Here is a 12,469-nt window from a genome sequence, read left to right on the forward strand (position 1 = left end):
AAGCTGCAATCCTGTTCGTTAGTTAGGGCATCATCGACGCAACCAGCAAATTTCCTCCCGTGTACATCGAGGCTGTCATCCAATGCTGCCCCCATTACATTTTAAACAAACTTTTTTCATAAACCAGATGAAATTCATGCAAACACAACGAATTTCATACTAAACTGGACGAAAACGTTTACATTTTGAACATATTTTAAATAAAAAGATAAAATTATGTTTACGTACGGTCACGCGGAGCTCCACTCCCGCGACATGGATACACTACACTAGTCTACGGCCAGCCGCGGCAGATACCTTTTGTCTTCCCCATGTTCGGCAGCCCGCTTACCAAACTGCCGGGAGCCTCAAAGGTATATTCTTCCCCATATCTTCCTTATGTCCGACTAAACCGCTCATCGGAGTGGCAAAGAGGGTGCTTCAGGTGGAGGGAAAGGGCGCGCCTCCACGTCCGTGGAGCCCAGGCGGGGGTCGACAATAGTCTAAGATAAAGAACTGGCCAAGTCACGGGTTGTACAAGCCGGCGACGCGCCGACGGTGGCATTCCTGGGACCCAAGCAGTGTCAGCCTCCCGCGTTCTATTTCTCTCAATGTTGCTGGCGAACGCGGACACACTGGATTCCACCTCGTCGATGTCCGCGCGGCCGGCGTTTTCCCTGCTGGCAGGGCGCGGCTACGCGCGCGTTGACGGCGGATGGCGCGGCCACGGGCACAGGAGGCGTGGTACGACGCTGCGTCGTCCACGGTAGCGACGATACCCGTGCCGCTGTGCTCCACCTTGTGCCGGCCTGGAGCGGCGAGTTGCTGAGGCATGCGCCAGCTTGGGCGACGACTTGTTCCGTCGGGCTAGGCGAGGGAGGTGGAGCAGTAAGCTGCCTTGCTCATATCCGGCGGGCTTGGCGGGCCACCCGACCGGCTTTTATGCCGAAGAACTACTCTTCCTGCTCGTCGGATGTCGTATCCCGCACCTTCCTTGATTGCGTCTAAAATCCATCCTTAAAAGCACGAGTTGGATCGGCGTAAAGTACAAGACGAATGTGGTATTATCTCTATTAGGACGGTTATGAGGCTCTGCTCATTTTTTTCTTTATTCAATACCTATTCTTTTTCATCGAAAGAGGTGAAGAAAATGATGGAAGGAGGAGATGGGGAGCGATGGAGGGGTACGATTCTTGCCCGGTGTCTGCCCTCCTTTAAATAGCGGGAAGACGGGAGAAGCTTGCCCGACGTTGTGTTTAATGTCGGTCCGCTCATGAACGAACGTGTGGTGGAATAGATTTCTCGGCTTCCACGTGGGTTTAATAAAGGCGTTTGAATGTGGCGAGGAAGCGTATTCAGCCGAGCATGCAGCAGGCGACACCGTCGACCGACACGCTGCTTCAATGGCGAAGACAGTGAGAGGTCACAGCCGCCCCGAGCTGTCTTCAATGTGCAGCGTTACACTCCACAACGGCATGAATGTGGATAGCTAGGGCCGAGCGGGAACACGCGCGGACGAGGAAGGATGAGCTATGGGTGGGCCAGGGTAGTCAAAAGCAGACGTGGGTGTTGTCCGAATGCCCGTAAAGCCTCTTAAGTTTGTCTTCTATTTACAGGAGAAATTACATCCAAACCGTCCTGCAGATCAATATAGAGCCATGCTGGATGACTTTTGTGGTTCGAACAGTACAATCTGAATGCGGATGGTTTGAGGATCGGGAGGTGCCTAAACATTGCTGAAGTACATCCAGACCGTCATGCAGATTGAGCCGTGCTGCATATGTATTCCTCACTCACTGCTGAAGTACTACCTCCATCTTGATGGATAGGACAGGCGCATAGTTCTTGGTTGTGAATTTGATTAACTAAAAATGTGTTGTATGTTATCAAAAGCATATCATTGGATACATATGAGAATGTGTGTGTATAGAGTAAGACTATTCTACTAACATTAATGAAGACCTTATTCTATTAACAAAAAGCTTATTCTACTAACACCCCCAACCTGAACCGACAACTCCAACAAAAAATTCCCACCCACCAACGTCCCACCTTCTTCCCATGCCCCCATCTTCTTGAACCTTATTCTATCTTTATGAAGCCATCATCGCCTCGTCTTCATGAACAAGACATAAACCCTAAATAACTCAACAACAAAAGAACATTTAAAAACGAATCAAGAGCCTTCCAACTGGCTAAGTCTAAAATCCATCACGCCTTCACGGCCCTAAGTCCACAGAAGACGAGACAGGTCGACAGAAGGTGGGGGAGCCCTAGTATTCCCTATGTATATACAAGCTTAAAGAGTCTAAGGACATCTCCAACAGCGACCCTCAAACCCACCTGCATACGGCCATATCATGCTATCTGAACCGTGGAAGCCATCCAACGCATGCATGTATCCGTCTGCAAGACAGTCCGGATGTGTTTTCTTCCGCAAACAGAAGACAAATGTGAGGGGGGGGGGCTTTGTGAGCGTCCGGACAACACCCACACTCGCTTCTGACCACCCTGGCCCACCCGAACCCCCCACCCGCCCCTCACGTGCTTTCCATCCCATGCATCGAGCCGCTTACTGCGCCGCATTCATGCCGGCCCAGAGCATGCAGCGGCCGACATTGATGCCCGCGATTTGACCGGACGGGAGGGCGGCGCAGACAAACGCGGCATCTCACTGACAGCATTGAAGCGGTGCGCCTGCTGAGAAAGGACGCCTGCTGCTCGCCTGGCTGAACAGCCCCCTTGCGGCATTCAAACGGCCACAGACTGCCCGCCTTCCTCCAATAAAACCCACGCGTGTGCCGAAAAACCTACTCCGTTCACACGTCCGTTCGCGAGCCGCCCATCATTAAATACAACGCCAATTGGCTCAGGCCGTCCTCCCACTATTTAAACGATGCCAGACGTCGGGCAAAAATCACACCGTCTCCTGCTTGCACACCATTTTCTCCACAAACTCCACAACGCCAATTGGCTCAGGTCGTCCTCCCACTATTTAAACGATGCCAAACGTCGGGCAAAAATCACATCGTCTCCTGCATGCACACCATTTTCTCCACAAACTCCATGGCATCCGCAAGCAGGAAGCCAAGTTCTCCAGCATATAAACTGGCTCGGTGGCCCGTCGAGCCCGCCAGATACAAGCCAGACAACTCTCTGGTCCGCCTTCGTCTACGGTCCAGACGGCTGCAGGCCAGCTCGCGGAGGCAGAAGCTCCAAGCCGGCGAGTGGTTCAGCAACTCACCACTCCAAGCCAGCTCGTCGATTAGTGGCGTGTTGCTCCAGGCCGGTACGTGGTGGACCACGACGACACAAGCATCGTGACTGCCGTGGACGACGCCGTGTTGCCCCGCTCCTCTCGTGCTGCTGCTGCTGCTGCTCGCGCCATCCGCCGTCAACATGTCCTTGACCATGCCCTGCCGGTGGAGGTCGGTTGTGCGGCGTCCAGCACGTCCGCACCCGCCGAGATCATCAAGGAGAAGTAGAACACGAGAGGCCGCCCGCTGCTTGGGTCCGATGAAGGCCATCGTCGAGGCAACACCCGCGTACAGTCGGTGTCTTACCCTGTTCAACGCAGACCATTGTCGACCCTGCCTCGGCTTCATGGATGCGGAACCCCCAATCGCCTCCAACCCAAGCATGAGCAACGCATCCGGACCCTGCCTCGGCTTCATGGATGCGGAACCCCCAATCGCCTCCAACTCAAGCATGAGCAACGCATCCGGACATAGGGCAGATACGAGGAAAGAATATACCTCCAGAGCTCACGACAGTCTGACGAGCGAGTTGCCAGACATGGGAAAGACAAAGGGATCCGCCGTGGCCGGCCTTAGACTAATGTATTATATCCATATCGTGGGAATGAAGCTCCACACGGCCAGACGTGCAAAGAGTTTTAGATATTTTAGTTAAAAAATTTCCAAAATGTAATGAATTTCGTCCCGTTTATATAAAATCCGCTGTGTTTACATGAATTTTAATCCAATTTATTAAAAAAGTGTTTGAAATATATGCGGGCAGCATTGGATGGCGGTCTGGAGATACCATAAGGGCCTCTTCAGAGTCTACCATAAGGGCCTCTTGAGAGTCCCTCCACTCCACCACTCCACTCCGCTCCACCACTCCACTCCACTCCCGGAGCAGGTGGAGCTGCAATTCAAAATCGTGGAGTGAGCAAATAGGTACTCCACAAATCCTTAATTCTGGGGAGCCGGTGGATTGCCAAACAACTCCCAAGTTTCAGATAGCAATCCCTCAAAAAAGTCAGTTAGCAACAATGGTCGAACCAAACTATAAATTGGACGCTTAAAATATTAGAAATTGGAGCATTTTTCTCTTGAAACATGATTTGGCCTCACAAAGGACATCGGTAGCTACTCCAAATTAGCTCATAAACTGGATAAATACAGTTGTGCAAATCGCTTTGTTATTCTCCGTGTAATGCAAATTAGTTCATTATGTTATATTGGCAACATATACTGCAGTTGCACCAGGTACCACAAACTGGCGACGAACCTCCCAGGGAGCAGAGTGGAAGATAAGTACCAAAAAGAAAGAAGAGGAAAACTGGCCAGTAATTGTAATATTATTGGCTTATTTGATAAATAGTGAAATGTATGCTTGGTCACTATTGGAAAAAATACCATGCTATAATGTACTGCAACTTTGCAGAATGTAATTAAAACACTTTGAGGGCAAATATGTGTACCTGAAAAGACAACTAAAGAAAGCAAATCTATGTGGAAAAAAAATTCCTGTTGAGAGTCAGGCATCTTAAGACGGGTTCATCACTGATCCCAGTATTTTAGACCCATCACAAATCTCATTTCAAGTTCTCTTGGTCATTTGGGTTACTGAGTAGTCACCGTAAATCCTGCGGATAGTAGACATGTGGGTTTATGTAACCTTGTGGAGGCTGGACACGAGACGGGGTGAGATGTAAGGATTGGCTATATCTGACTTGCTGCCTTTGAGCACCAAACATTGGGAAAACAGGCATCGATCCAGCAAAATTCTCCCTTGGCAAAATTTGCATCGGCGGTGGATGGCAGTAAAATGGCCTGGGCCCAAAATTGTTTGGGACGGAGATTGATGTTGGATAGGTTCCAGTGGGAGGATGCATACTGACTTGTGGCTCACTTCTGCATTCAGGAGGATCATCATTAATCATGATAACCTCTTTCATCATGTAGGTAGGGTGATGCATGACTGGAGCAGGGTTCCTGTATGGTTTCTGCAGAGAATGATGATTAGATTGCACCATGAAACCACCATGCATTGGAGGCCCAACAAAGTTGCCAGCTTGAACACTTGGAAGAGGAATCTGGTGACTCCTTGCTGATGGAGTTCTGTCGATGAATGCAGAATGACTATGTTGGTAGTCTGGAGGCACAAAACTAGCAGGTGGCATGTAATTCCCTCCCAGCATATAGTCTGGCTTTGGAGCTTGAGGACGCCCACTCTCCTGGCTGTTCATCACCATCAAGTTCTTGCCCATCAGTCTCAACATAGGACTAGGCGGCGAAGGAAGCTGAGTTTGCAATGCTGGTCTGATACAATCTGTCGCATAAGACAGGGAGCTCATGGAAGATTCAGTTAAAACTTTGCCAGTTAATAGCTGACCATGTGAATCTAAGTAAGGGTTTGAATTTGTGTCTGTTCTTTGGTATGTGCTGAAAGATGATGATGTCCGTAAACCCATGTGCAATTGTGGAACTTGTTTTCTAGCAAAAGTGTCAGATCTGGCTGTTGAACTTTCATGGTCTAAGTGAGGCTCCCTGGAGATGCTCTCACGACAAGAGCAGCAATACAACTTCTCCTTAGCCAACTGTTCACCTTCTCTAGCTGGAGGCATCGACTTCGTCTCCTGATTTGAGCTCCCAGACATGCTCTTTTCAAGTGTCCTAACCTTTACGGTCGATTGGCCTGGTCCTGACTCTTCATTTCTTGAACCATTCAAAGCAACTGGAGAAGACATAGTTGAGGCAACCGAAATAGGAGAGTCTGATGAGTCCCGACCAAATGCCAAAAAAACATGATCTTGGTTAGAGTCTTCTCTGTTCGACGTTATTGACGAGTTATCCCGAGGAGTTGCAAGACCCATTTCCCTGTTATTAGTTAAGCAGGTGCTAGATTCCTTAGTTGAAGCTGGGTCTACCTGACATTCCTCCATCTCATTATTGGTAACAATGTTTGACACATGAGTATGATGTGTGGATTGCTTAGTGGAGCATTGATCCTGCATTGATGAACTTCCTTTGGGCACAGTTTTGCTATTTTCAAGACTCAAAGAACCACTACTTATTGCACTGCAACAGTCTTCATGAGTATTTCTGGAGACCGAGGTACATTGCATTTGAGTTGCATGTTCTTCACCTTCAGAATCCATATGCGTACTTGTTGTTTGTTGTGTCACATCATGCTGATGATCCCCTTGCCCCAATGCCAGCATGTCAGTTCCATAAGAGATATCATTATCTGTGGTATCTTCTTGGGTATGCTTTACAACCTTATCGGATGTGCCATTATTAGTAACGCTGAAGGTATTGTTTACATGTCTGTGATCAAGTTCATGCTCTTGACCAAAATCATTGACTAGCCCACTAATAGAAGGTGAAAAGTCACGCTTGCGAGTCCTCGATACAGATCTGTGTTTTCTTAACACCTTAGAAGTAGACACTGTCCTCTTTGAGTCATCATTACTCAGACCTCTAATGGAAACAGAAAGACAAGGTTCAGAGCATTTTGTTGAGGTGGAATTCCTCACTGTATCATACTTATCAGACCTAGAAGCTTCTCTTCTTCCAATCTCCTTAATTTTTCTCTTCGCAAGAGTAGCAGCTGATCTAGGTACTTTTGGGAAGGCACTGCTGGATGAAGGATTTTCTGATGACCATCTGGGAATTGATCTGAACAATCTTGAAGAAACCCTTTCCTGATCATCATTTCCATTGACTTCCAAAGTGGTGGCTGTCTCTTCTGTTGACCGTGAAGAAAATGCCTCAGTATAACTTTCTGTAATTTGAGGATCATCAAAGCCACCAATCATGCGGCTCCTAGCCAATTTCTTTGTTCCAGGTTTCATGCTATCTGACGATATACTATTTGACTTTCTGCTCAAATTGTTAGTGATACCCGAACGCTTGGAGCACACCCATTGCCTTATAGTTCCCGAACGACCACAACTGCTGCTTTCAGTAGGTTTCTGTGTATGCATGATCAGCTCCTCCTCAGAGGTGTCAGCATGGATATCCCCATCTGGGTATAATTCAACCTGGACATGTATCAAAGGAATAAATGAACAGAAATATTATTGAATGAAATAGACTGGAGAGGAAGCTAACATCATATGCGATTTGGTAGATAAATTCAGTAACATAAATAAAAATTCCACCAACCAACATGGCATCTGTAAAATCAAAATGATTCATGAACTAAATTAACCCACAGAGAATGCATTTTGAATACTACTGTGACTTTTCAAGCTTCTCACAGAAGCAAAGAGCTCAAATAAAATTAGCAAGCATGTCAATCAACATAATCTGAACCATAATCTAAGAGGTTTAAGTAATTATGAGTCATGTGCGTGAACTCCAAGGAACCAAAATGGTTTAGGTCCAAGGATAAGGCTATGTAAGCTAAACACAAAACCTACTTAAATTACAGTAAAATATACGCATGAAACTAACTAAATTGTATACCTGAGATTTCAAATGGTTTAGTCGGTTGCACTTCTTTCCATGTACCTTGAACTTTTTATTCCTAAATGATTTAGATTCCAAGGATGTCTTTTTCATCAATGTACTCTTTCCAGTCTGGTGCTTTTCAACTTGCTTTAAACCATCATTGCCCAAGACCAAAGGTGCACCAATAGGCTTGGATAAAATTCTGATTTTTATGCCATTTGAATCAACATAGACATCACTATCTCTTTCACTATCTTTTGCTTCAGATGGTACCACTCGTGGGCTACGGTTCTTAGTGCAAACCACCTTGTTCACAGATGGCACAGACAAATCGATAGCCCAGTTAGTCCCGTTCCTCCGATCAAGGTCATCAAGAGTGTATGGAAGGGCTGTCTTGTAAATGTCCACCATCAGTTGCATCTTCCTCTGCTTCACTTTTGGCTTCACAATAACCGTCTCTACTACTGGCTCGGCATTAGACACAGCATAAAGGCACTGATCTATGTGTGCATTCAAAGTGGTATTTGATGGAGACGAGAAGACTTTGCAAACAGGACAGGTATTTGAAGCCTTTGGATTCGAAACCGAGCTAGAGTTGTATGATAAATCTTTTCTCTGACGGATATCTGTCATAGAGCCTGACTTGACTAGCAACTTGCCCTTCTTTTCTGAAGTCTCACGTGATGAGCCAAGACTTTTCAAATAGGGTCGAGCAACCTCTGTCTGCGAACTTGCTTTGGTGCAAATATTATCTTCCTGATATGCTTGTATAGCCTCACTAGTATGGCCTAATTCATTTATATTTCCACCTTGGTCAGTAGCAGTCTTCCCACCCTCTGTAGGAGTGTATTGAGATGGACCAAGTGACTCATCTGCTGATTGACATGACTGGAGGTTGATACCAGTTGTATTCACATTTGTCAAACCAGCTTCTCTAGCCTTTACCAAATCAACAAAAGCATCGGCTTCTAGGCCTGCAGCAGACTGCTCAGAGTCTACGCAAGTATAGAAAGACCTTGACCGGAGCAAATCGGGAGGCTCGAATGGAGGCAGTAGATCTTTAACTCCACGCTTCAAGCAAAGTTCCAGCGACTGCGGGTGGAAAGGCCAACTTCTCTTGATGCCTTTGCTCCTCGAATCAAAAACATAATCTCTGGTAAGATAAAAACAGACGCATTAGCATAAAAAATACTGAAAACATTTCCTTTGAATGATTTGGATGAAAAACAAATTTAAATAAATTTTGTTCAAATGGTTCGGATTTAAATTGAATTTATGTTTAACATAAATTCATGCCCAAGTAAGCCAACCTGAACTAGAATACAAATTTCAAAGTGTCACCGCCACAAGGGGATTTATCTTTCTTTAACAACACAGCCACACCTTCCTCTTTAGAATACCGTAAACACTGAAGCTCTTGGAATGAGATGGTGGGTGTTTAGACACAGCAATTCCGGAAGAAAAAAGATAAAACTATACGGAGCCTGACAGAAGAGCCAAGTCCAATAGTCCCCACCCATTGCTCACATGGACGCTATCCCTTGATGATCACAAGAATCCCACAACTGCTATCAGCTCACTCTAAAAAAAGCCGGCTGTGTTCCTTTGTGGCATGTTTGTCATTGGCACTACTTGCCCATAGCCGCATGCGAGGAGACTGCAACCTTTCGCCACACCGCACATGCAAATGGGCAACATACCAGAAAGTGGCACGCAGTCTCCAAGGTGTTTTTGCAGAACCAGCACTACTTGTCATTGGGGATGCCCAGTGGCGGAACCAGCTTGTCGAGCCGGGGCAAGGTCTGATAGTTGCACTCTCGGTGAGCAAATGGCCATAAGAACTGACGTTGAAACCCTGAAGCAGTGATTACACTAGTGGAGGCTTCTCCAGTGGAGCAGCTGCCCAAGCTGGCCGGGCTGTGGCTCCGTCACTCGGGATGTCTTTTCGCATGTCCGCCGTTGGGATATGCTCCTGCATGAACAACCAGCTGAAGAACCAGCAATTCTACAGCACCCACACTTTCCAAACAAGCTTCAAGAAGGGGTGTCTTATTACGCTCTCAAAATATGCCCGATAAATTACTTTGGCATCACATATAATAGAATCCGCTACACCGCATCCAATAGGGTAACCCGGTTCTTGCTTTTACCCCCACGCCACTAACCAGAAGCATTGACACTTCTTCTCCAGTAAACCATATATGCCACGTATATATAGTATTCAAATGGCTTAAGTAATGGTCAACTGGACTATGTCAAAAGGAAGAAAAGGGAGAGGAAAACATCAATAAGGAACTAAAATCACCATATCTATTTACAGCATAACATCACTAAGTAGGGAAAAAGATAGGAAAAAAGAAATAAAAGGAAACGTTAGCTGTAAACAGCTGTCAAATTAGATTCATGGAACAAGGAATCCCTTTTGCATGTTTCAGTTTCTTGGATCCTTTCCCCCCACACCCACAGCCAGACAGCCTCATCCCATAGCCAGTCAGACACCCACCACAACAACACAGATTAACCCCATGAAAGCAACAGTGCACACCCAATAATTAATCCGTGCGGTGCGTATGGATCAGAAAGACGCAAATCCACCATTTTAAGAAGATAATAAACCCCAAGCTGCTAAACCGTATCACAAGGTACTAAACCAATAATCAGAAAGGTCCCTCTTATTTCTCACCTTATGGAGAAGGTGGGACACGGTTGGACAAGATCCGCAGGATCTTGGTGTGCCAACTCCGGAGAGTCGGCGGCGTGGAACGTCGCTGGATCAGCACCCACACCCCGAACCACAGACTGGGAGGAGCACGAGGGGCCTGAAGGGTGGTCACTGGATAGCATCGATCTGGTGAATGTAACGAGGTAGTAAGTTCACCCGGTGGAAAGCAAGAACCTTTGCTTCCTTGACTGCCCCCAACTACCTCATCAGGCACCTGCAATTGCAAACAGAAACCAAGACCCACATGTTATTTCATGTCCACCCATCAGACGAGCTCTTCTCGGGGAATCTATCGTGTCATTTTATGTGGAAGGGAGATGGAGGAGTGATTGGAGTGGAGAGGGGGAGAGAAGAAGAGGGGTGGAAGACAAGTTACTCTTAGATTAGTCGAAGACGAAACCCACATGAAATATCAGTAGTCTAAAGCACAAGTGGGTTGGTGGGCAAATCAAGAAGTGGATTAGTGGGAAGCTTACACAGGTCACACAGCTCTTGCAAGGATTTGCAGAAAGGCAGTATGAGGTAACAAGAGATGAACAGTTGCTAAGCACATGAGGTTAGCTTATCTGGTACTGCTTTGTTGATGGGGAAATAAATAGACAAAAAAATGGAGAAAGGGAGGAGGGAGGGGTAGTTTAACCAGGGAACATATGTGGTGAGAAATCAACACAAGGATTTTGCTGCATAATCTCGGCCTCTCTCTGGCCCAAAAGGGGATTTTTTTTTTCTTCGGCCTGGGGAAATAAAGGAGCACTAGCCTAGCTAGCGAAGCACAAAATTAGAAAGAAAGGGCATAATCCGCACCAAATCTACGAAAGGCGAGCAGGAACCAGACCAAGAACCTTCTCCGTGTGGTTAATTAAGACCACCACAAGCATCAAAGGAAAAATAGCTTAAGATCCAGCATGAACAGCCCGAGAAGAAGAAAAACATCCAAAAGGAGATCCACGCACAGCACAGCCCACGCCCCACTCGTCGCAAGATATGAAGAAAGAGGGGAGCTAGCGTAGGGGGGGGGGGGGGGGGGGGGGGGGGGGGGGGGGGGGGAGGCAGGAAAAGGAGCTCACGGGTCGATCCAAGCGGAGAAATCTCAAGAACAGGCTAACAAATCACAGCAAGATAGAGGAAAGTCCTCACCTTTGCTCCTCAAGCCGCGCACGCGCGCCCGCGTCCCGGTAGATCCACCCGGCGACGGGATGCCGGGGCGAGCTGGGGGAGGAGCGTGGAGCTCACTGGCTCAGTATGGGTGGGGGATTTCGATTTGGGGGGGTGGGGAGGGGGAGGGGGGAGGAGAGGGGAGAGGGGGGGGGGAGAAGCGTGCGGAGTCAGACTACCACCTAATCTATCTCGCCTTCTCTCTCCTGGTTAGTAGTTCCACTCAGCGATAGTATATGCTTTTCTCTTTGACATTTCCACCCAGCAATGGTGGAGTGAGTAAAATTAGCGGTGATGTGAAACAAAAAGGAAGAGAAGGAAACACCAACCACTCGCACCCCGGAGGCATCTGGTTCTCAGCCAACCTAAGCGAGGGGTCTGCCACTAATAACTGCAGCTCCAGAGAGAGATATAGGCCGGCCCGCTAACTTTGACTGGGCTGGCTTTTTAAGTAAAGAACCACGGTTGTGCCGTCTCACGTGCCATTGTTTAATTGGCGTGTATCATCTGTTGAATGGTGACACATGTTGCAACGCAGAGCTGACATGTGGTCTTTGGGAATAAGAAATTGACACGTGGAAAATCATCATAGGCCGGGGCTGTTAACAGGTATCGGATATAAAACCCGCATCCGATAACTTAACGGCGACCCGTTACGGTGGGTGTCATGTGTCGGTTACTCTTGACGAAAACACTTCCATGACATGTCATTTATCATCACGGGTGTCACGGAAGTGGATACTTTCGTGTTGATAAATGGATTATTGTCATGAAGCACTTCCGCGATAGCACAGATATGACTATCTTCATAAAATCGAAACAAATGTACATGCAGAAAACATGACCTACTGTGACAAACGTGTATTATCACGTATGTTTTTATTGGTAAGCGTGATTTTATAACCAAAGAATATCTTAAGAGGAGCCT

At 47.1% G+C, this 12,469-nt stretch overlaps 1 protein-coding gene across 1 annotated transcript; it reads right to left on the bottom strand.

The window, feature by feature from the left end:
* Nucleotides 1–4,553: 4,553 nt before the first annotated feature.
* LOC125538689 lies at nt 4,554–11,827 on the bottom strand. Its single transcript, XM_048701957.1, has 4 exons — nt 11,524–11,827; nt 10,348–10,600; nt 7,680–8,817; nt 4,554–7,252 (listed from the first exon to the last, which is right to left on the bottom strand). Exons 2-4 carry the CDS (start codon nt 10,506–10,508, stop codon nt 4,841–4,843), a joined length of 3,711 nt encoding a protein of 1,236 aa, XP_048557914.1. The 5' UTR covers nt 10,509–10,600; nt 11,524–11,827; the 3' UTR covers nt 4,554–4,840.
* Between the last annotated feature and the right edge of the window lie 642 nt (nt 11,828–12,469).

This window comes from Triticum urartu, chromosome 2 (assembly GCF_003073215.2).
Source record: "Triticum urartu cultivar G1812 chromosome 2, Tu2.1, whole genome shotgun sequence".
NCBI classification, from domain to species: domain Eukaryota; kingdom Viridiplantae; phylum Streptophyta; class Magnoliopsida; order Poales; family Poaceae; genus Triticum; species Triticum urartu.

What these genes read in the sequence shown, in the direction of transcription:
- LOC125538689 (XM_048701957.1), bottom strand. Translation starts at nt 10,508, where the DNA reads ATGCTATCCAGTGACCACCCTTCAGGCCCCTCGTGCTCCTCCCAGTCT. An exon ending in TGTCCCACCTTCTCCATAAG is followed by an intron (nt 8,818 to 10,347) that starts GTGAGAAATAAG and finishes TTATCTTACCAG; the next exon opens with AGATTATGTTTTTGATTCGA. An exon ending in TAAACCATTTGAAATCTCAG is followed by an intron (nt 7,253 to 7,679) that starts GTATACAATTTA and finishes ATACATGTCCAG; the next exon opens with GTTGAATTATACCCAGATGG.